The sequence below is a fragment of the Pyxicephalus adspersus genome, chromosome 1 (genome assembly GCF_032062135.1).
Source record: "Pyxicephalus adspersus chromosome 1, UCB_Pads_2.0, whole genome shotgun sequence".
NCBI lineage: Eukaryota > Metazoa > Chordata > Amphibia > Anura > Pyxicephalidae > Pyxicephalus > Pyxicephalus adspersus.
In genome coordinates this window covers 97360844-97385543 of record NC_092858.1, presented here as the reverse complement: position 1 = coordinate 97385543, position 24700 = coordinate 97360844, and the positions used below count along the sequence as shown (strand labels likewise).

General features: G+C 36.0%; 2 protein-coding genes across 2 annotated transcripts in view; both read left to right on the top strand.

The window, feature by feature from the left end:
- The window catches only part of THRAP3 (thyroid hormone receptor associated protein 3), a 28250-nt gene extending 14176 nt beyond the window's left edge, over window positions 1-14074 (top strand). The window contains 8 exon segments of the mRNA XM_072419874.1: window positions 1712-2560; window positions 5743-6372; window positions 7891-8063; window positions 8812-8987; window positions 10256-10434; window positions 11304-11493; window positions 12713-12859; window positions 13362-14074. Of these exon segments, the coding sequence (XP_072275975.1) occupies window positions 1712-2560; window positions 5743-6372; window positions 7891-8063; window positions 8812-8987; window positions 10256-10434; window positions 11304-11493; window positions 12713-12859; window positions 13362-13574 (2557 nt within the window). The 3' untranslated portion in view covers window positions 13575-14074.
- An 8130-nt stretch (window positions 14075-22204) lies between these two features.
- SH3D21 (SH3 domain containing 21) overlaps window positions 22205-24700 on the top strand; it is a 47342-nt gene continuing 44846 nt past the window's right edge. Inside the window, exon 1 of the mRNA XM_072419833.1 lies at window positions 22205-22354. Within this exon, the coding sequence (XP_072275934.1) occupies window positions 22342-22354 (13 nt within the window). The 5' untranslated portion in view covers window positions 22205-22341. The remainder of the gene's footprint in view (window positions 22355-24700) is intronic.

The following is a 24700-nucleotide window of genomic DNA, read 5'->3' as shown; positions in this document are numbered from 1 at the left end:
TTCACCTGCTTTGGACCCTTCTTAATAGGTTTTACATTTTCTGTAAAATTACGTTATAACACTTGAATGAATTAAGAACTGGCTTTTCATTTTTAAATTACTTGATATGAAACTTGTCTAAGCCTTTTAATTTATAGCAACCAGGAAAAAGACACTATTCATTCGTGTATATTAGATCTGTATGTGCAGTTTAAAACTTGTTGGGATATTGCTTTTACCCTCGCTCACAGACCTCCCAGTATGTAGCTGTTTTTTTGTATATAAAATAGAGTAAAATCTAAGCCATTCAAGCATTATGTTTTAGATAATCTTATTTGACAATGCCCTGTCTGTGCTATGCACATGGCGGATTGTACCATGACCCCGACCAAGCAGCTGAACAGCTCTGATCACTACAGTGGCCATCCTGCTCATTCCTAATGATGATGCTAAGTTTGTTACAAGGATTGTGCATATACCTGTAGAGGATGACTATATATTGTATATTCAGAACCTGTTTCTTCCATTAAATGTGGGTTTTTACTTTTGCAGGTACTGTCATGTTGCATGTTATATAATTAATAATTAAAAAAAAAAAATATTTAAAACTAAATTATTCCTACAAAATACATATAACTTCAGTTGTGTAGGTGCAGATGAGTTGTTCAAAATCTTTGTGTGAGATTCATCATGCTTGCTTTTTGCACTTTGGTCTTTTATGTCAATTGTGCGAATGTATTTGACTGTGGTAGGGACAATAGCTTAAGGGCACAATAATTTAGATTTGCAAGAATGGTTTGAGGAACATGCATGTAATTGTAGAAAAATTCAGCAAAGTGTTAGTGGTGATAAAATATTGCAAATCTTCTTTGTACCCTTTGACCTTGGTCAGTCCTGAGATCTGCTAGGTTATTGTTAATGAATTCAGTTATGTTCATACAGTCCTAAGAAGCAGGTGTTGTGTTATCTTTTATTTTATTTTTTATATATATATATATATAATTTATATATAATAGGATATCTTTTTATTTTGAGGTTTGAAATGGTATGAAAAAACTGGCTTTGCACTTTTTTTCCTTTTTTTATTGTAAAAAAAATTAAACCTAACCAGCACAATCTATGTTTTTGGTAAGACGGGCTGTTAATGATTTCTTCATTCATTGTTGATTAGAAATTTTATGGCGTGTGGGCAGTCTAATACTTTTCAGATTTGAATAAAGATACCCATAAGTTTTCAATGTTGGTCATCTGATTCAAATGGTTACTTTTAGATTGGCAAACACTTACATAGGTATTATGCACATTGAGACTGACTAATTTATGTGAAAATATATTAGTAGTGACTTTAAAGGAAGATTATCCCAGACAGATTTTTAAATTTAAGATCTTTTACTAAGCTAGACATCTCTGTTGGCTTCCCCATCCTGTATTTTCCTTGTAAAACTGCAAGTAGTCGTATTTGACTAATATAGCTAACCTACATACTTTAGTCTTAATAGATATGTAATGCTAATCATACATTTAAATAAAGATACATTAATGTGTTTGTGTTTTTTAAATAATACAAACTATTACATTAGTCCATATATATATATATAAAACTTGTCAAGGCAGAAATTCTCAAGCTTACTGTAAGTAAGCTTTAGTGAATGCTAAATGTGTGTAATGGTTAATTCCCCAATTTTCATTGTCCTCTTAACTGAAAACTTTTCTTTTTTTCTTTCTTTATTAGTTCTCGCTCTCGATCAAGATCCTATTCTCCTGGGTATAATAGAGAGAGAAATTATCCAAGGGTTTACCAAAATCGTGACTTTAGAGGCCATAACCGAGGCTATAGAAGACCATAGTATTTCCGTAATCGTGGAAGAGGATTTTATCCTCGGGGTCAGCATAATCGTGGGGGATATGTAAATTATCGCCCTAACTGGCAGAATTACAACCGTCAACAATATAGTCCCCGAAGAGGTCGGTCTCGTTCCCGCTCCCCAAAAAGGAGATCAGTGTCTCCTAGGTCAAGGAGCCGCTCAAGAAACTCAGACAAGTCATCCTCTGACCGCTCTAGAAGGTCTTCATCTTCTAGGTCATCCTCCAATCACAGTAGAGTGGAAACTAAACGTAAATCCAAAAAGGAAAAGAAGAGCCATTCAAAGGATCAAAGAAGCTCTGTACAGGCGGATGATGACTCAAAGGAGCAGTCTGCATCAGTGGCTGATAATGATAAAACAGAAAGCAGTAAGACATGGCAGGATATGGAAGCTTATGATACGAGTCCTGTACCCCAGCGCAGTCCTGATGAACGTGCACCCACAGTTAAAAGCTCTGTGCAGTCTGTAGTGGTGAGACGTTGCTCTCCCAGGCCAAGTCCAGGGCAAAAACCCAGTCCTCCTTCCCCCTCTGTCTTACAGAGTGGTGGCAATTTTAGGTCATCATCTCGCCAGAGCCCTTTTGAGCACAGCTTGAGCCCACCAAGAAAGAGTCCTATGACCAAAAGCCCACCCACACTGGGTTCACTCTATGGAAATCAAAAAGAAGAGGGCAGATCTGGAGAGTTGACTGCACCAATTGGCACAGGATATAAAAGGTATGCTTTGTGACATTATGATTACCCTCAATATAGCTGAGTTAGACTTTTCACCAAGATTGAATATTTTTTTTAAAATAATTATATATTTTAATTTAGATTGCTAGTTATAGCAATCTATAATGTTATAGGGGAACTTCGATAATCTTACCAACGTCCAAGAGAAACAAGCAACTAAGGTGTTTATACAATTACACTTTGTAAAAGTTGTAGTGTAGTGTGCAATGCTTTGTGGTGGACCATCTTCTAACACTTTACAATAAGCAGAAATAAAATTTGCAAATTGATGTTACTACATGTCATAATGATTAGCACTGTTTTATAAAAGTTTGTTTTACCACAGGTTCAGTATCACATTGTATGTGATACTGACCTCTACTGTTTTAGCACGCATTTACATCAGCTTCATTTGCAAAGCCTGGCATTAATGCAAGGCCGAGGAACAGGCTGACCTCCTCCTCTTTACTGGCTGTTATTGTGACCTCTTTGGGGTTTTTTTTCTGTCTAAGTCAGTGAACTAGAAGCTGCATGAAAATATGATTCCTTTATCGGTTACCTTGTTTACGCTTGGTCAGTTATTCATGTTAGAAGGTGACAATATTAGCCAGTCAGCTACAATCTAAAAAAGATTGGTAATGAGAGCCTCTATCTTTAACACCTTTTTCTTTATAACCTTTGTTAATGCATGAAGCTTGGTAAATATTGACAAGCCCTTTATTAAAATGGTGCATTTTCTAATGGGTGTTTAAGCATTTTATTAGCTATAGAGGTTTTGAGACATTGTATATACTCAATTTCTGAAGCTGAGTGTTGAAAATGCTGTTCATCTCTGATTAGTTATGTAATATCTTGAGCTATTCTTTCCCAGAAGTTATTTGAACAAGGAAAAGCACTACTCGTGTGACCCAAGTATAAAAAAGAAAAACAAAAATGAATGCGCTTAATAGCTAAGGCATCAGATTTCAGGAACTGTACCCAGATGAGAACAGACCTTATTACCTGAGGATTTAAAAAAAATAAATGATATTGGTTCTAGGGGACACCTTTTAAAATCCTTGACTGTAGTTTTGGCCAAACTAATACTAATGTGTTTACTTTCCATTTTTTATATATATATTTTTGTTTTTTATTTTGTTTACAGTGTGCAGGCAAATTTTAAACCCTCTAGGAGACTTTCAGCATTGTTGAAGTATTTTTTAGCCTGTTGAGGCTTTCTTTTCCAGTTTGTGTTTTTAAAGAGAATCGCTCCACTGCAGAGGAGAACAATGTATCATGGTCCTAAATTCAGACCAAATAACATAATAAGATAAAAGCACATTCAAAATGCTGTTCTGCCAAGTACAGGTTGGTAAAGTGACTCAAGTAGCTTGGATGAAAGCGCAAATTCTATTTAAGATCGTATTTTAGGTTTAGGACAAACTGGTAAGTAACTGGTTTTACCTGAGCACAGACTGGCATCATGTGTGATTCATTATTTCATCCTAAAGCAGCAGTTCTAGGTGAAGTACATTTTATGTGTCACCCTGTATCTGACATACTTAGTACAGTTTTCAAAACTAGGAAAATCAATTGAATTACCTTATGGAGTAAGACTGGAAATATTGGGTAGGTTTAGGGGAGTAGGGGGAGGGAGGTCTTAGTGTGTACAAAGTCGGTATGAATCTCCGGCTAATAGGCTTTTTTTCAGACTCTATGTAGGACAAAAGGGCATCAGTTGAGTTGTGTTTAGAGATGAGGCACTTGTGGTTTAGCTGTGGAATGTCGTATCATATGAGCTTGTAATGACAGAATCAACAATGATATTTTTTTTAAAAATAGGGGCAAGACTGTTCCTGCATCTAATGAGAAAATTACTAAAGGTTAACTAAAGGATTCCATATGACAATTGCCTGCTCAATTTATCATGCCAATCCAAAAAAAAAAAAAAATATTCTGCAACTCTCAGTGGAAGGACTTTGGCAACAGATTCAGTGTCAATGACAATGCTGATAACCATGCTTCCTCAGTGTTCAACCCATACATTTTTTTTAAGGTGGGTGGGAAGAATTTGTAGGCGGGTTGCAGTCCTCGTATTGTGACCCAACTCTTCAGTAACTACTCAAAAGCATCCGGGTGATTACTGAAAAGTGCAGGGTGGTGCACCTGGCTAAAAGGGGCTGGGGAGAACACTGCCCCTAAAACTTTATCCTTCCCTCTGTATTACAGTATACACAGTCTACAGGAGAGTGGGAACTCTGCTTTGAATTCAGGAGCAGTGCAGCTTGTCACACCACCTGGTAGCCGAATAAGCCCGATTTCAATGGCTTAGTTTTTTAATCTGAGACTTTGCAGTGAAAACTAAAAAAATACTGCTGAATTTGGAGTGAATGGAGTGCTGCTGCCTATATTTTCTTTTCATGGAAGGCCACAGTTTACCAAAAATTATTTGAATTTGCATACAGTGTTAGGTTTGCCAAATTAACTATGTAATTCTGTCCTATATATGATTTGGAGTTTCTTAAATGGTTGAAAATTTACACATTGAAATACACTGATAAGTATCAAAAAGGCAGGAAGAAAGGCTTGATGTGGGAGTTATATCTACTATATGCACAAGATTCAGCTTTTTTTTTTTTTTTTTTTGTGCTCATGTAGAACTGCTGTTTTTTTTTAATAGTTTATTCATTTGCACACCCCTGCCCCACATTGTTTTTCCTTGTCTTGAATTGCATATTCAACTCCTGCGTGTTTAAGCCATTTTCCATCTCAAATGGTTTTGAAGAACAACCCTAGTGTACCAGAGTTGCTATCCATATATTGCTATATATTCTGTGACATTTTTACACAAAAGTGTCTTTTTAGGGGCAAATTTGTTTTCCTTCTGCTGATGTCTTTGTAAACAGGTTTAAGTTCTTTAACAACATTCTCCACATTGCAAGAAAGAGCTCAAATTTAAAGCTTTGGCTCTGGCCGCTTTGGCTGATAAATTTGTGACCATCTGAAAAAGGAGAGCTCTATAACCTGTACAGTGAAAGTGGTTGTGAAAAGAGGACTTGAAACTGTCATGAAACATACTTTAAAGTAAGATAAATCTGCAAGTGATTGGGGAAAAGCCTTGGAATTTATTTTTATATGTTCTCCACAGTTTGTGTTAATGCAGTGTTTGGTGGGCCAGACTATATTCATTCTCTTTTCTTCTAAAGGTTTATGGAAGAACAGAAGAATAAAGCATCAGAGCTAGAAAAAGAAAATGGGAAAGAAAAAATGTCTAATTTAGAAAAAATTAAGGATCGTGGAAGTCCTACTGATTTTGCTATGAGTGAGTTGGAGAGGGCTTATAAAAAGAGCATATCCCCAAAGCGCTACAAGATGAAGGAAGAGATGGAAAAAATAAAGTTGGCTGAGTTGAGATATGCAAAGGAAGAACATGAACAGGAAAAAAAGGGAAGAGCAAGGAAAGACTCTGATAGTGATTCCAAGAATCAAGACCCATATGACCCAGCAAAATGGGAAGAGTTGTCTTTCATACCAAGTGCCAAGGAGAAAAGAAAAAAATCTGAAGATACAGATGATGAAATCTATATGGAAAAACCCAAGAAGGAGGAGAAGACTTTAAAGTCTAGTCATAAAGGATTTCTACCTGAAAAAAATTTCAGAGTTACAGGCTTTAAGGCTTCTAAGGAGAGAAGTGAATCTCCACCACCCAGGAAATCGGAGAGCAAAGAAAAGCTGTTATCCAAAGAAGACCTGTCCTTCTCAAAATCAAGTTTTTCAGTGAGTAGGGAAACGGGTCCTAACATCCGCCTGGATTCTTTTGATGAGGATCTGGCACGGTAAGTTTAGGCTAATATTAATGTTATCTACAATTGTGTGCATTGCAACACGGCAGAGCAAACCTTGTTATCTAGATAATGCTGTAGTCAAGCTACCAATATAGGTTCTACCAATGAACAATGTTATTTCAGCCTTGCTACGTGCTTAGTACATCAAAAATGGGTAACTTAAGGGGCCCAGAAAGTTACGAAGGCTGTACAGGTATCTGCAGGTGACCAAAATGTGTTTGATGGGGTAGAAGCAGTGCGCTCAGTCCTGGGCTTTAGGTTATTGACATAATCCTATATGCTTAAAAATTTTTTGCAGCCAGTGTAGGATCCTTTCCATAAAAGCAATTCATGTGCGAAATCAGAAGTGAAATTTTGGCAAGTGCTGGTGTTCATGATTTACTTCAAAGACAGACCTACCGTAATTCTTACTAACATTACACAACAATATGGAGATCTTTTGGTCACTGCAATCATTCATGGTGGTCCTGGTATAGATGTAAATGTTAGACATGTTGCTTCCTTGTTTTTCCTCTGAGATTTGCTTAGAAACTATAGATAACTGCTTTGCATTTGTTGACTACTGAAAGGCCTGTGACGGGGAAGTTGGGTATATCATGGGCTTGAGTGGCCGTTGTTCCTGAGATAAAAGGAGGCCTTGCACCGGAGTGTATTTGTCTGCCTACTAAAATGTCACCTAGTACAGTGTGGGAAATCTATTTGTATTCCTAGACTCTCCTTTTATCTTATTTATAGAAGGATTATAGTAATAATTTGGTGATTATTGTTTACCAGTGTTGCAACCCAAATTTATCATCCCTGATACCAGTTCAGAATATTAACTTGTGCTCTATCATCTGTTTACATGGCCTGATAGTTTCTGTCTTCAAAACTTGCATGCTGTCAGGTTTATATTACAATGTTACCAACACTCAATGTTAGTATTGCTGCATCATACACTTGAATGAGGACCATTGGGACAAAGTGAAGGACGTTTTAAATAAGTGGAACTAACTAGATTGTATTACTGTCCTTACCTTGTGGGTCTGTGCCTTTAGGTAATGGTCTTGTACCTGGTTTTAGTTTGACATTGGATGCTTTTGAGATTGTCCTGTATTCACTAGTAAGTTGGTACAACTGACCTCATTCTCGTCTGCATTTAGCATTGTTCAAGTACATTTTGCATTTCTATAGACCTGAATGGGAATGCAAAACCTGCCTTGAACAAAGAAAACTCCAAATAATGCTGTATAGATTACCAGGCTCTTCAGCATGGCCTGCTCCATATGGTATAAAATACTGTTCTTGGCTTTTCCTTTTTTAAATCACCTGACAACTAGGCATAATTTAGTGAGAAAGTAAGTAATTGAAGTAAATTAGGAGTATTTTGTACCTTTTTATGGAGTAGGTTATATGGAGTAGGTTATATGGAGTGGCTGTGGTAAAACTTTTTGAAGAAATTAAACCATTGTATAAGTGTATACTAACATATACATTTTTTTTTGTTTTCCCTTTTTCCTTAATATTTAGTCCAAGTGGAATTATGGCTCATGAGCGAAAATTGTCTCGAGATCTTGTCCACAGCAGTAAGAAGGATCAGGAGTTTAAGTCCATTTTCCAACATATTCAGTCAACACAGGCTCCGCGCAGTCCATCTGAGCTGTTTGCACAACATATTGTTACTATTGTTCATTATGTCAGAGGTAATTTTTTTTTATTTCTTTCTCTTGTAGATAAGATTAACCACCTGAGCGTTACACTGATGTCTAGATTTCTGTTCCAAAAGCGTTACAGGTTTTCATGAATTTTTTTTTTTTGGACCCGACGCTGGATGAGCACAGCGGGACCAGGTAAGTGGGATTTTACTATAGGCGAAAAAGTACGGGGTTATCCAAAATAGCAAAAATTTTGGGAACGAAAAAGTACGGGGTTAGCGGTTGGGAGGTTAATGGTGGTAAAGCCTTTATTTCAACAAACTGCAGCTTATTTTCCCTCACAAACCATAAAACCACAAAATGAATTGCTAAATTTTAAATTCTAAACTCCCTCTCTTGTTTTTAGCACCTGCTGTTTATAGTGAAATTTAAGTCTTTGGTATTTTTATGGAAATATAACATGGCAGCTTGTTCTGACTTGATGTTTTTATCTTGTTGGAAAGAGAAGGACCACAGGGAGAAATCGGATATTTTACACATTTGCTCTTACTATTATACCTTTTCTATAGCATCTTGGTTTCAGCAATCCCTTGTTAGTTTTCAAACCTAATGCATTCCTTTTACCAGAAGAATTGTATGATTCTCTGTAAACTTAAAAAGAAGGCTATATAATAGGATCTTTCGTGTAACTTTCTATTCACACACTTTGATATTTTCTCCACAAAATTGAGGACAGTTTGTTTATAATAACAACAACATAAATATCAATTATAATTTATATTTTTCATCTTTCCAGAACATCATTTTGGTACGTCAAATGTGACACTAAGTGAGCGGTTTTCAAGCTACGTAAAGAAAACAAAGGAGCAGGAACCTTCAAAAACACGGAAGAGTCCTGAAATTCACAGGTGCTTGTCATTGTCCTTTCCTGCCTGTTTCCTAAACCAAGAGAGCTTAGTCTCGCCTCACTATGTGTTTGGCTCACGCTACACGGACATCTAAGAAAGCTTGGTGATTCCCTGAATAAGTAGCCTGATAACTTTCTGCAAATATTGTAAAAAAAAAAAAAAAAAAGCAACGTGGTAAATATTGGAATGACCTTTTTTCTCTGTACAGCAAAGTTATTAAGTGGGCGGTCATTTTAAGCACCTTTTTTTCATATACTTGCAAATGAGTTTTCCTAAAGCCTTTTTTTACATCATACACTTACACAGTCTTCTCATGGGAGTGTTTATTTACCCTGCACTGTTCTCACTTCTCCACCTCTTTCTTGCCTAACTTCTGGGAAGACATCTGGGTTTGCGGTTATCACATTTAGAATAAAGGTACATCGCACTATTGGACACAAGAAAGGGCTTTTATAGGTAATATTTTTTAGATTTGGATGCTCTAGAACCAATTTCGTTGCTGAAATCGAAATGCATAGCCCAAATAAATGTAAAATGTTTGCTTGCATTTCAGGTCCAGTAGATTGAAAGTTGATAACTTGAGTATTTTGAAGATGACTCTCACAGAAAGTGACATTTAATCTTTCTTTTTTTGTGTCACAACTTTTATAGCATCGAAAAAACTGTTATACCTTGTGATGATCCTCTTGTAAATTGATATAGTTATTAGTGGTGGGTTTAGTAAATTTATCTAGAAACTAAGTGGCTGTTTATTTTCCAGGGGTTCCAGATCAGCTAAACTGGTGAACAAGAACTATATAATTACTGCTTATTGTAATATAGAAGACTTGTTTTACTTGTCTGCCATAGTGTTTTAGATCAGCCATATTTCTTGTCTTGTGACAGATAAGTAGTGTTCGCTCAGTGAAATTTAGTCTCCATGTTTTGTTGTCTATGTTGTTCTGTATTCTAGTTTTGTTTCATTCTGCAGAACTCATGTTATCCCTTTGCAAAAAGGTTATTTACAGTTTGAAAGGGGTTGCTAAAAGCGTACAATTCCTGTATGCAGTCACAAGACCAGTGGTGGGAAGAGCAAGTACTTTTTGGTAGTCAGCTTTTGTACTTGCAGCCATAATTGTATGTGTGCTATTGATTTAAAGGTATGCTTGGGGTACTTCATATTAAAGGTACACGCATGGTTAAGCAGTAAATGCTTATTTGTGATACTTTGCCAGAAAATGTTTTAGCTTGTTATTGTCACCTAACCAAATTCCCATTATGACAACACATATTGTTGTATTTGTTACTATTATTTCTTTGGGAACAGTCTAATTTGTTTCTTTGCTACTTCAGGGGGAAGGCAAATACAGAGAGGAGCCTTCTGATCTGCGGCAGGATATTGAGCGCCGCAAAAAACATAAGGACAAGCGTGACCATTCCAGGGACTCAGGAGATTCTCGAGATTCAAGCCGATCCAGGGAGAGGTCACCTGAAAAACCAGAAAAGACGAGGAAATCCTCAAAAAAACACAAGTATGTGGCGTAAATTGTTTTTCAGACACCTGTCAACTTAAGGATCCATTAAACACCTGTTACCTGTATTTTAGTGCATTGCTGGATGGGCAAAATATCAGACATGCAGCATTTTTTCTAATGCAAAGCAGTGCATAGGATTTTGGGTTCAGTTCCCAAATCTGTCTTAGTTACCATAACAGTATTTATCTGCAGTAAGAGCTGAAAATGAATGTTGTAATAAAAAATATATATATTTATTATTTTTTCTTGGTAACTTAACAATTATGCTAAAAAATCCGTCTGTAATGATTAATATTGGTGATTTTATATGCTGTAAAAGTGTCTTGGGAACAAGTTACTGTCAGTGACTCCTAACGTGTTATGTTAAAATCTCTCAACTGAAAACACTTTCAGTATCTTCCCCCATTCTTATGATACAGAGAACAGTTTCAGTATTTTCCCCAGAATATTAAATATGTTTTTGTGCTGCTTTATGAACTCTAAATCTATTCTTAAAGTAGTAAAAGGTGGTTACTGCAGCAAAGAACAGAAGTGATGTGTTTTATATATTCCATCATGGACAGACCTATATCTGTAGATTGATCAGATCAAGTAGTCCCCCTGTTTTGCTTTGTGTATAGAATATCTCTTCATGTGTGGATAACATTTAATGTGAAATATTTCTCCACACCAGATATGTACAATGGTAAAAGAAATGATGGTTCACATTAAAGTCTCTAGTAATTTTACTGTTAGATATTTTCCTTAAAGCTTTGGACCCTTGTGGATAACTGCTAACAAATATATTAAAAAATATAATTTATCCTATAGACATCTAGGGAAATCTCAAAATTTTTTTTCTCTCCTCCTACCCCCTCCCTTTATAGGAAGCACAGAAAAGTACGGGAACGTTCACGCTCTTCCTCTTCTTCATCACGTTCTTCCCATTCCATGCAAGCACCACTAGCAACAGAGGAATTCCCTACTGAAAGCGAAGAAAAAGAGGAGAGCTCTGCACGCTTAGGAAACAAAGATTTTCTGGGAACCAGTGACAGAGGACGAGCAAGGGGAACTTTTGTAAGCTGTTAACTAATATCCATAATGCCTGGATTACTGCATAAATGTATTGCACACATTTTTTTAGTCAGGTAGGAGGGGAACTGTAGCTGGATGGTCAAAACATGAAAAATTTAGTGTTCCCAATTATGCCATAGGTATCCAGTATCCCCCTAATATTGTCCGTTTTTTTTTACTTTCCTCTATACTTTTTTTACTTTCTAATGGCTACTCCCTGAATATGTCCTATTTTTTTTACATATTTTATTTCTATTATTTCTTAACTGTTCATAGAATTCCATGTTTTATGTTCATGTCTAGAGTGTGATTTCTTGTAGTAGTGTAATAATGTAATCAATGATGTTAGACCTAATTCACATAAGCAGTAAAATCTGTGCCATTTACCGCTCCCAAGTGACTACTGGCAACTGCTAGGCACCTGGGATTTGGTAACAGATGGTAACTGCTAGTCTTTTTCAGGCCTAGCAGTTTTTCAAGCAGCAGGGGTTCCCGGCATGATGAAAGCAGTAAGTGCAACCTTATTGCCAATGTGAACTCTTCCCAAAGTATATGCCCCCTATAATTATATCTAGTTATTGAAAGTTTTGTGAAAACATTTTTCTATAACCTTTACTGATTACAAACCCTTGATGGATCTGTCCACAAACTTGAGTCAGTCAAGTCCCATGCTGGCTCTGCTTCATTTATCTTTATGATGCTGGACATCTTCTTCCTCGTGTCATTTGATCTTGCACTGCCTTACTACAGTTACTATAAACAGTTACTGCAGTTTCTCAGAACTTGAAAAAATGTGGAACTTGCAAAAATTATGAGTTATGTACATTTACAGGAATCTGTACTACACACTGCAGTTCTTGTTCAGGAAATAGATTCAATTCAGTTTTACTTCTGTCCAGGTCAGTAGAAAGAGGAATGAGTTTTAGGGGATTTCTCTATTCTATGGGTGATTACATGGCTCAGTAGGCCTTAATATAAAAACTAACTGTTCTTCCGCAGTTGGTGGGAGGTGTTGTACAAACATTCCTGGTATGCTTAGTAAAAAATAGTTGTTGGCTTTTGTAGATGCAGTTATGATCACAAAGCAGAGTTTTAATAATTTTGCATCTCATGCATATTTTATGCATGTACAATATTTTCTTTGTGTGTTTGTTTTTGAAGTTGAATCGACAATGGCTTTTGAATTTTATTGTGAGTATAACATTGAAATATGTCCCTACAGCAATACAGGGCCAGAGGGACAAGACCATGGGGCAGAGGTGCATTTCCTGGAAACAACAATAACAACAACAATGATTTTCAGAAACGGGGCAACCGTGAAGAGGAATGGGACCCGGAGTATACACCCAAAAGCAAAAAGTATTACCTGGTAAGTTTGCCATTCCATTAGTCCTTGTAGTTTTTATTCCTGCACTTTTTAGTAGCATTATCTGTGCCTGCAGGGCAGACTAGTGTTTTGCAGGAGCCATTTCTATTTGGATTGCCATCTCTGCTCTTGTTCTTTGACAAGTCCTGCCTGTAAGATGGGCTTTTTTATTTAACAACATTACCTAATCTGTCACATTAGACTTTGTTTACTTTTGTATATGGTATTTTTGTACTACTTTTCTTTACAGTTTGAAGTAAAACTGTCTAATAACACTTTTATAATGAGCACAGAACTAGTTACAATTTCAAATTGAGTTTATTTTGTATGGAAGATTAATTTTTACATGTTAAACACATTCATATTCCCATTTTGCGTGTTATAGCAGCATGTTCAATTTCAGGTGCGGTGGTAAACAAAAGGCCAGTGCATAGTGTGGAGTCGCCCATAAAAATTCAGTGACAATATCCAGACACCGTCTTGATCCATTCTCATCTCTCTGCAGCATGATGACCGGGAAGGGGAAAACGAGGACAAATGGGTGAATCGTGGGAGAGGCCGTGCCAGTTTCCCTCGAGGAAGGGGCAGATTCGTATTTCGAAAACCTGGCACCAGCCCCAAGTGGGCCCATGACAAGTTCAGCGGGGAGGAGGGAGAAATAGAGGAAGACGAGAGTGGAGCAGAAAAGGATGAGAAAGGCAGCTTGCAAATGGATTAGCCAGATTTCAGATTCTAAGATTGGACTTTTTCTTACAATTCTTTGCATAGGATATTGTGATCTTCTGACATTTTTCCACTTATACAAATTATTGTCTATTGAAAAATACTTGATTTTATATTTTCCACTTTTTTTTTTTTTATTCTTTATTCATTTGTAATGTCAATTTTGGTGAATTGTTCAAATCTAGGGAAGATTATGTAGGCCTGGACCTTGACATTTCCACTACCTACCCAAGTATACTTATTCATCTATTATTAAATCTAATGTTTGTGTAACTTGAACATACCATCCACAGAACAATTTCATTTATCGTTTTGTTATATTTGAATTCTTGTAAAAATTAAAAAAATGATTTTTTTTTTAATAGCTGTACCTGTTTTAAGCTTGCTTAGTAATACATAGTTACCACAGTGGTGGTACCCTTTTTAGAGAAATATTTTGAGGCTTTTCCTTATGTGGGATAAAACACGTTGAAATAAACGTTTAATGGGTACAAACAGCTGTGTAAAGTATTTTGTCATTTTTATTGTTTACTTTAACTATTGTAACTTTTTGTATAGCAAATGTAACTTTGTGTTGCCTTTTAAAATTAGATTTTAAAATTTCTGGTCTTTTACCTGATCCACAATATTTGAAAATGCACTGAAAAGTCACGCATTGTAACATTCTCTAAAAAGTCTGGTTTGGTTAGGAGAGAATAATACCATTTTGCTACCATTTAATTTGTTGCTGACGGTCTTTTTGGTGCTTTTGCATTGCAATAAGAAGCCTATCTTCCCTTTAGGTAAAAGGTCTTTACAAAAAAATGTTTCTAGAAGTAATAATAGTAAAGTAATAGTATAGTAAAGTAAAAAAAAAAAGGTTTTAAAATCCTAGCTTTGTGGCAACACTTTTAGGGGAAAAGACCCAGCCCACTATTGTGCCACTTTGGATACCTGGAATTGCCTACAGATGAGTGTGTTCACAGTGTAGACAAAGCATCTTACATGGCTCTATCCACTATCTACAATATAGGTCAAAAAAGGTGGTGTGCCTGCCTGGGTTAGAAGAGAACACTTAACTACTGATACCAAAAAGGTGGACATTGTAAACCATACCAAACATCACAATTTGTAATAATAAAAACTGTTGTATATCTTAGACCTATACACACACACTTATTACACAAATAAATAAAACACGGTCACAAACACAAAGTTGGTATAACTAAAGAATATAATTAAAATAATATATGTACATGACACATCACATCTTAACATGTTTATACTCGCTCAATTCTCACAACAGTAGTCTGAATACGACGTATAAATAATTATGTGGGTATAGGTATGTCTGAATATGATGTATTCACAGTTGTCCACAAGGTAGTTATTTTTTGTTTTTTTTGGGTTATTTGAGCTAAAATAATTTGTGCATTACTGTTGGCCACCAGTAGATGGCTGTGTCTTCATGTAAAGTGTAATAAAAAAACTCAATGCGTTTTGCACACTTTACATGACATAGTGCCATCTACTGGTGTGACCCAGGTATAAACTGAAATTAATTTTCTAATAGTATTTTCTGGGGAAAACAATTGTGGTTTATACTCAAGTACATATACAGTAAGTGCAGTGCAGTGGGCACTCCCCTATTTTTTCGCCTTCACCTATGAACTTTAACTTGGATTCACTTAAAACAAAATAGATTATAAACTTGTCATCCCTATAGAAGAGCTAGAGATCCTGGCTATAAAAGGCCTTTAGGTCTTCAAACATAATTTTAGCAGCATTTGTTAGTTTAGTCTCCATAAAGAGTAGACAATTTACTTTTAAAATATTAATTTACCACTGAATCAGACATCTTCACTGGATACATTCAAAAACACCAACGTGTTCATAAAGCTGACCAAATAAAGAAGCAATGAGGTCATGGACCAAGAATACTACGGATGTGTAACAGTTATTGAAGAATCCAGAAGTGTCAATAGGCCAGATCTTGTATTGATGATGGGAGAGTTGCAGGTGTTTGTAAAGTGTTCTCCATTACAACCAAAAGATTCTCAATGGGGATAAAGCAGAACTTCTTTGCGTATATGAATGTCTCATGTTTTCTGAAACAACAATTTGAGTATGAAAATTCCTGCTGTTGTCATCTTGAAATATGCCATCAGGGGAAAATAAAATTTATTGATGAGAAAAAAAATGGCTTTTCAGGTAGTTGGGATACCTCATTTTAAGGCACATATTGCTCAACTTATCCAGCAGATGCATTGATCACCAATCATTTGATATTTATTCATCAATAGACAGTGGTCTAAATAAGATTTCACTATTTTAAAATTTTTTTATACTCAACATATAATTGTCAACTATTAATAGCTAAATTTATTATGCAAGTAAGCTTTCTAGCAGGTTTTTACTAAACAGTACTTTAAAAAGGAAGTACATTTATTGGTAAAAGTGAGCTTTTGCCATAATTAACAAGTATGCACACACCTACCCCTTCTTTGTGTCTTTCAATGACCATGGCTCCTGGATCCTGTCACCACTGTTTTCCCTGTGGCTGCCATATCATCTGTGTTGACTTTGAACTCCTTTTGACCACTGGTAGCTGGGAGATTTCGCCTGGCAATTGATTATAGTTACAGGAAGGTCACTTTTCACTATACTAGGCGCCTCCAGATCACAATCCACCAAGGACCCCCAGGGATGTTTGTATCCTGCCATCTAATGGTGTTGGCTTCTGTAGTCTGGAAAACGTACCCTCTGCTCTTGGAATCCATGCCCACATCAATTTTCTCGTTGTTTACTTGTAAAGAGTATGGTTTTTCTCATTGTTTCTATCATTTTACAGTTACACAAAGCAGATTTTTTAAGAAGCAACTTGCCAATGGAAATTGTGTTATAACATAAAAGTTTAGGGTGTTGCATTTTTTTCTACCACCGTCATCTAGTCAATAGCATACATTAAACAAGCATGCAGATTGGAGCCTTGAATTTATTGTCTGCATGTTATTTTCAGTGCACTGACTCACTAGAGAACTGAGATGACAGGCTTATAAGTAGTTCTTAGCAAAATTCATCATTGATGGCTCCCATATTTCTATTTCACCTGGTTCCTGGTCACAGCAGGGTTTTATACGGTCATATTTTCTCTGTATTAATTGTTGACAAAGCTGACTCAAGAAACTGAAACCGAGCATATGGTTTATATATGTAATTGTTATATGAGGTGTTCAGTACTGAAGGAGATTCTTTAGATTCATATCTTTCTCAGTCACCAGATCATATGTTTCAAAAAGTGTTATCTTTTTTTCCCTCCACCCAAATTCCAGTTTACTAAGCAGTCATAAGTTACTTCCTTTCATGACTCATTCTAGATCTTCAATGACTACAAAACTTTTTTGTTAACGACCTTCTGTGTAACCTGACCAACAGGTTTGTAGTTCAAAACATTTTGTTTTAAAGCATTATCTTTAGTTTGACCTCATACAGTCTTGTTTGGGGAAAAAAAAAACATTTACTAATGGGTTGCCTAAATGGTGCAATCAATGAAACAGCAGTTACATTGTGCTTTTTGGTGTTACCTATTTACATGAAGTTTTCAATTTAAAAAAAAAAAATCTGAGTATATGCTCCCTACAGAGCTGTTCGTACCACAGTCAGAATGGGACAACATAGAAACACCAAAAACAGCACTGAGGCAAAGTGTAACTTTGTGGTTATCAGAGCAGGTATTTATGGATACAGTAAGTGATTTGGCTTCTCCTATGCTATCTCTTCAGTGAGTATCTCCGCAAACTATTATCCCTGAGGTTGCAGAGTTATTGGCCTTAATAAAGGCATTACCTACTAGAGCTGATATGGAGGATCTGATCATCAAATTTGAAGCCCATCACCAGGCAGCCAAATCTAATGTAAAACAGGACATATGTAAAGTCACAGAGAAAGCTGAGAGGTTGAAGGTAGAAATGTCTAGCTTGGCACATAGAGTATCTATGCTGGAGAAGGAGTATGGACTCTAATTACCAACAATTGGTATCTTCATATTTCCATTCAGCATTCTTTCTATAACCCCTAAAGGCATACAAAATATAACGGTGAGAGTTGAATTAGTTTACATTCCTTTAATTTTTTTTCTTTTGATAAAATCTTTAGCAAATACATTTTAAAACCTTGTAGCTATTTTTCTGTCTGGGAACTGCTGGTTGATCACTTGCTCATCAAAACGTCTACTGGGAAAACATCTGTCTACACGTTATCTAATCTAAATCTCAGGACTGGAAGTAAGAAGAATGAGGTATGTATGCAGGAAAGCATTGCTGAAATGAAACAATTTTTTTTTTCTATTTATATCACCAATACCAAGTGGTGATCAGCATGAGCTGGAGAATACAGGAATCAAAGATCAAAATAGGTTATGTGTTCTTTTACCTACGAAGTTCTAACTGTACAGTAAGAAGAAGTTTGAATTGTCAGGTTTGAAATTTGACCAAAATCAGGCCATTAGGTTTTAGGTAAATATGAATAAACTTTTGTTAATTAAAAAGGGTTTGACACAGTTTTTAATTTGATATTAGCTTGGTTTCCCTACAGTACATCGTTTTGCTTGATCTTTCATTCTCTTTTAATGCTGAACCTGCAATAAGAAAAGCATAGGCAAGCTTCCAGATTGTAAACTCGTCAGGGCAGGGTTCATCTCCTCCTGTGTCACTGTCTGTATCTGTCTGTCATTTGCAACGCCCATTTATGTACAGCCCCGGTAATATGTTGGCACTATATAAATCCTGTTTATTAATAAAAATAATATTAATATTAAAAAGTGCTGTAGGTACATATGTTCAACATTTCCAAAATACAGAAATGTATGAATTTTAGATAAATTCTTTAGAGAACACACCAGTGCTGTCTGTAAACTGCTTTGTTCTACCATCACCGCGGATCATTTCCAGTGGCAGTTATTTATATTCTAAATCATAATATGCTTTTTTCAGGCATGCAGTCTATTGTTTTTCATAAACTGTATTGAAAATTATGATTAATTTTGTTGTATTGCAGTAAATACAATCATTTGAATCATTTTTTTTTTAATGTTGGAGTTAATGGTTGTTGCAATGAAGTGGACTTGTTCTTTCTTTATTAGATAAGGTTCTAAGCAAGACAACGAATAACAAGTCCTGTTGTTCACAAGCTCTAATGTGCCATTATTATACAGAATGACAGAAAAATTAATGAGAGCCACACCTTTTCAAAGCGTCATGTGTTTAATTATAGCCCTCAGTGCTTTCATTTGTACTTCTCAGATAAAATCTGATCTTTGAGTAGAAGTAAGCGCTTCTTCAAAAATATTTTTTGATCTACAGTTTTTGAGGATTTTTTTTTTCATCCTATTAACAAAAATATGAAGTATTATATGTTCCCTTAGAGTTCAATAACTTTAACTGCCACCTCCTAAAACCACAATTACATAGCATATAAAGTGGCTAGGCTGTTCACCAAAAAGGGTACAACCCAGAGCAAGGAGTTGTCAAAATACAGTTAAAACATAAAACAAAAAAGTTTATTAAACACAAATTAAAATTCACATTTTTGTATAATCAATTACAAATAAATCAGAGAGTACAGCACTAAGGGTTTTGGTTATTTGGAGTGATGCTCACTATCTCAACACATTTTGCAGAAATAATTTGCTTCTTCAGGGGGAATATTAAAGTCAGACATCCTATTGTAACCTTTAGGCTCTTGTTAGGAAGGGCCTAAGTGGATAACAAAGCACTTTTAAGTTAACATTAACAAATAACAAAGCATGTTAAGTATCAAGATAACCGATAAAAATAAATCTGAACATCAAAGACAGGCAGATGCATAAACCGTCAGTAGGTAACCATCATAATGAAGATGGATCACAAAGAGGGTGACGAATACCAGAATATAGTCGTGTCAATAGTGATATGTAGCTGCCACATGGAACGTTAGCATCCTTTTAACGCTCATAACACAAGGCAACAAAAAACATCATAGACCACAACATACTTTTCTTAATCAGTTTTTTAAGCAGAATCTGAACTCCTTTTATACATTAGACTTATGGCTACCCAGAACGTTTTAGAAGAATTCTTTAAATGCATCCCAGGTTTCTGACTCTTCTGAGAGGAATTGTTTAAAACCTTCATTAGGCAAAACTGACTTGATCTAGGGGACCTATAAATATCTCTTCCTTATAGGTCCTTATGTAAGTTTGTAAGTTTTTCAGCAAAATACGGAAAACCATGCCAGTTTGTTCTACCCATGGCCTTTACAAGGTTCTTCATCAGGCCTACCGTGATATGGAGAGTTGGCAGAAATATTTAATGCGGATTAACAAGAGGCAGACATTTGACACTGCTTCTTCCTGACTCAAAGGTATCTCTGGGGTGGTAGACATACTTGATATAATGTTCTATAGTAGCTCAGCTATGTCAGAGGCACAGAAAACAGCAGAACAACATGAATCCTGCTTGCACTCCCATCTACATGCCAATGACCTTTAGATCACCACAGGAGTTCCACTGGTGTGTTTTATACAGGATTTCTTCAAGTTTTACCTTTATCTTGTCATAGGACTCCTTAAGATGAACAGAATTGACAATCAGTAGCCTGGGTTTGGAATTTCCATTATGCAGTACCTTCAAGCATTCTTGTGAGGAATCAATAAAGAGATGCCATTCAGAAAAAAACATGCTCTTGTGCCAAACTGTTGAAGAGTTTTTGATGTTATGACAATAGCATAATGAGCCGTCATCAGTGAATAAAGTTGTCAAGTTATTTTGTTTGTGATTTTGTGTCCTGTCCCTACCCCCGTAAATGCTCCTTTTGTCAGTGGCCCCCAAATTTTCGGACGTCACAGACCACTAAATTTATGGATTCCTGATCGTGCATGCGCGGGGAGCTGTGTGTCACTCAAGGGGGAAGAAACTTCCCCCTAGAGTGGCGTCATAATGCAAGAACCCGTCCAGTCTCCCAACGCAGGTCCAGAGACACAACCCGCTCATCGCCCTGAGCCTGCGATGCATACGAGAGACATGGTCCACGGCTCTGGTCGGTGCGCCCTCCCAAGCTGGGTTCTGAATTTTCTCGCGGACCACCGGTAACAGCTGTTTTTCAACATTTTAACTGTGCTTCATACTGGTACTTAATTAGACTTTGGACCACAGGTGGTCTGCGAACTACAGGTTGGGGACCACTGCCTTATGCCCAAGAGCTTGGTAAATATGGAGAAAAAAATTACCATAAAACTAAGAAGTAGATATGAAATTAAATGGTAAATATTATGTTTACAAGTATTACCCACATGCAGTTACCAGAATCTAATATTTTCACTGGGGTTATCTTTTAGAATGTATGTAAACCCAAAACCTTTTTTGTTTTTTGTAGTATTGTTTCTGCTCAGAACAAGAAGATACACATTTGGAAGACAAGCATTAGTAGCATTAGTAGCACTAGTGGAATTGGTTGAAAAGGTGGAGTATATTTCACAATTGTTTCTCTTTATCAAGAATGAAATAGCGAATGTTTATAGTAATAGTGCTCAGAGAGGAGCAAATATATCTGTTTAAAGCTCAAACAAGGTATTCCACATTATATAATTATCTTGAAATATGGACTGTATAATGTTACTAATATGGATTAGTGATACATTTATATGTTTTGTAGAATGAGACATAACATAAAAGTCCTATCATATACTGGCTATTGCCATAAACAAATTCCAGTATGTTTGGCAACATATCTCACTGTATACAGTTTTAACAAATCATTTTTTGTCTTTCTTTTATAAAGTTTTTACCTGAATATCTTGCTAAAAATATAATTGATTGAATCAAACCAATTATAAAATCTGCTGCCTCAATTAGCAGCAACACTGTCAGTCTACAACACAGATACAAATGGCCATTGATCTGCCTCTCTGGGCTGTGCTTGCTTGCTGCGTTCCTGATAGACAGCCAATAAGCCAAAAAGTCCATCAAAGTAGTGAATACAACAGGCTGGTAATTGTAAGGCAGAATTGTCGGACTGAATGTGGAAGTGTTACTTGGTGGCACAAATACTGGAAAATAGATTTTGGCCTAAACTTCATATTTTATATTTAATCCATTAGGAAATATGCACATTTATGATCATTTTTCAACATATATCATCTTGTTTTAGGTAATTTGGGCTTTTTTTGAAAATTTTGAAAATCTGACAGCCTGGAAAAATGAAAGAAAAAAAGATGGATAATGGAATAACTGCTCAGTAATAGTGTGTATTATTACAGTATATTACTATGCTTTGGTATAAATTGCTGTCTAAGCTTTGTAATTCAATATCTTATTGCACTCTTTTAGTGACACCTTCTTCTCTTGATTGGTGCATGCTCACCTTGACAGAATTCCAGTCGCATTATGAACGCATACCAGTTTCTGTAATGCAGCCAGTGTAACACAGTGCTGACACTTGTAAAACCTGTTCACGCCTCTTTTCCTGTATATAAAGTGTATCAGGCTTAGTATTTGTTGCTGCTCATATTCATTCCTTTACCTTGCCTTTCCTGTTTTCTAGCAACCAATCCTTTTTGCTCATGTTATAGCAAGCTTCCCCCCCCCCCCTCGTGACCCCCCCCTCGTGAGCTGCAGGATTAAGGAACTGTTTCTTTAGAAAGTTGTTCTTGATTGTGAAAAGCAGGAAGCTAGGGCCATTGCAAGGCCTTATCAGACATCTGCATGTAATATTCTCAGAGCTACACCTTCACAAATCACAAACAAAGAATGAGCTCGCCAGGTAAGTCTGGTCTGGTAATGTCTGCTAGTATTGTGTATTACGGTGATAAGTATTTGTGTGCAGAATCAAGAATGAGATCTTTATAGAACAGCAATCTTTTTGTTATAATATTGTTCAGCATTGTAGTATTATGTGTTCATTCATTCATTGACTATGTATATACTTTTTTAAACATGTGAACAACTTGTTTAAAAAAGTATTACCAAGTATTTTATTTGAATGAACAAGGTGTATACATGTGTGTTAAAATTTATATTTTAGAATGTTGTACATACTTTTTATAAGCTTGGAGAGGTTTTATGTTGTAGCAAAAAACTCCATTTGCTAATTGTTTCTCTTATCATAAGTTGCATAGGGCAGGGTCCTGTTGATTCATTCTGTCCCTGTGTCAATACCAGATAACCTTTGTCCTTGTTTTAATAGAGACAGGCAAATTGGCAGTACCCATTAACTAACGAATACATACCAAATTGTCCAGACATTGAAGTTTTGTTTGAGTGCATCTGCCCACACTTTCATCAGTGAAGCTGAGTGATCCAGGTTTGCTGGATCACCCAGCTTCACTGATGAAAGCGTATCCTCTCCAGCCTTGGAGAGCTTTAAAAAATCAGGCCCTCTGTCTCTACATAAGATCTGCGTAATCTAATTACTGATGAGGTTGTAATTTAGTTACCAAATTGCGGGTTTATGGACTGTCCTGTCCCAGGAATTTATGGACTTAGGACTGTCTCCCTGTCTTGCTTCTATTAGGTGAGCCATGTACAGGGGATGCAGTGAGCCAGGGTTGCAAGTGAGTTGTGGGTACACCAACAAGTTTCAGGTTCTATTTATCCATACCCCTTAAAACTACTCCCACAGTCTGCAAAGTCTAAAATTTGCTCCAGTACACATAATTCTACTTATCTCTCACAGCATTGCTTTTTAATTATAATTATATATATTATTAGAATTTTAATATACTATTGTTATAATCAAAAATAAATGAAATTGTGTAGAAAAGACAGAAATGTTTTTGTGAAGAATTTTAACCTTGTAAACAAATACCAAGAGACAGAAACTGTGGTCCCTAGGAGTGAAAGTAGATTCTTAACAATGTTATAAGATCATTTCTTTTATGAGCTTTTTATATAACGCACACCCAATTATTAAATGGCTTAATGTTTAATGTGCAGCGCATTTATGTAGCAAAGGGGATAATATTTTATAATCTAAATATTCATTTTATAGAATGGTTTGTGGGCTTGTTACAGAAACTTTGAATTTCAGGAAAAGCCACATTTCCTACATTAAAATTCACAGCTGCAAATTTCAAAGCCTGGGTCACTGCCATGTCAAAAAGAACACATGTAGACAAATCTTTATATGTATCTATTGTTACAGGTTTACATGCTAGTGAAAAAAATGCAGAAATAAGAAAAAACTATTGTGTCAAAGAAACAATGTGCTGGGAAATATAAATAGAATCATCCTAGGGCAGAAAGGTTAATAGGAAATAAATTCCATCTCCAAAAATCAAAGTAACATGTGAGATGAAGAAAACAATGCACTGTTCAAAAAAATTAGGGGAACATTCATTCAATCAAACATTATAACAATAAGTGAAATACTTCTGGGATAACAGTCTGGTAATAAGTTAATAAGCATAAGTAATTGTGAAGCATTTTCACTTGCCTTAGGGCAAATGAAAGCAACAAGTGAACAAAAGGGGCAACAACAAGCCAACCCTCAAAGAGGGAAGAGTTTTGCTACAGACCAATTCTCTCTTTTCATTCTTCCTGATCTTTTCATCAATGCTTCATTTTCCTATTTCCCTTGGCACTACTGGTACTTTACAGTAGCATAAGGAGGTACCTGCAGCCCACACAGGTTGTTGTGTGCAAAAAAAGTTTGCTGTGTCTCTCAGCTCATTGTCAAGTGCAAAGAGGAGATAACAGGAGATGGGTATTTTCATAAGGAAAGCTGGACAGGGCTGTAGAAGGGCAACAACCCAGGAGCAGGGCCAATATCTCCCTCAATTTAAGCAAAGAGGTGCAGAAAGAGAACTGTCAGAGCCCCCCTATGTTTTTACTTAGCATGGCTCATTGTTAGAAGGTGCATGCCTAGGTGAGTTGGGCAATATGTTAAAGGAACACTATGACCTGAATCATTCAACCAAAAAGACTAAAAAAAACATGTGGAGGTAAATAAATACATTAGGGGAGGGTCTCTATTGTAGGAGAACATTGCTGCAAAGTAACTTTTTAAAAAAGAATAAATATTTTTTTAATGAGCTATGCTTTTTCCATTTTTATTACTAGTGTCCTACTTTAAAGCAGGAATCTATTAGACAACATGCAATACAAACTA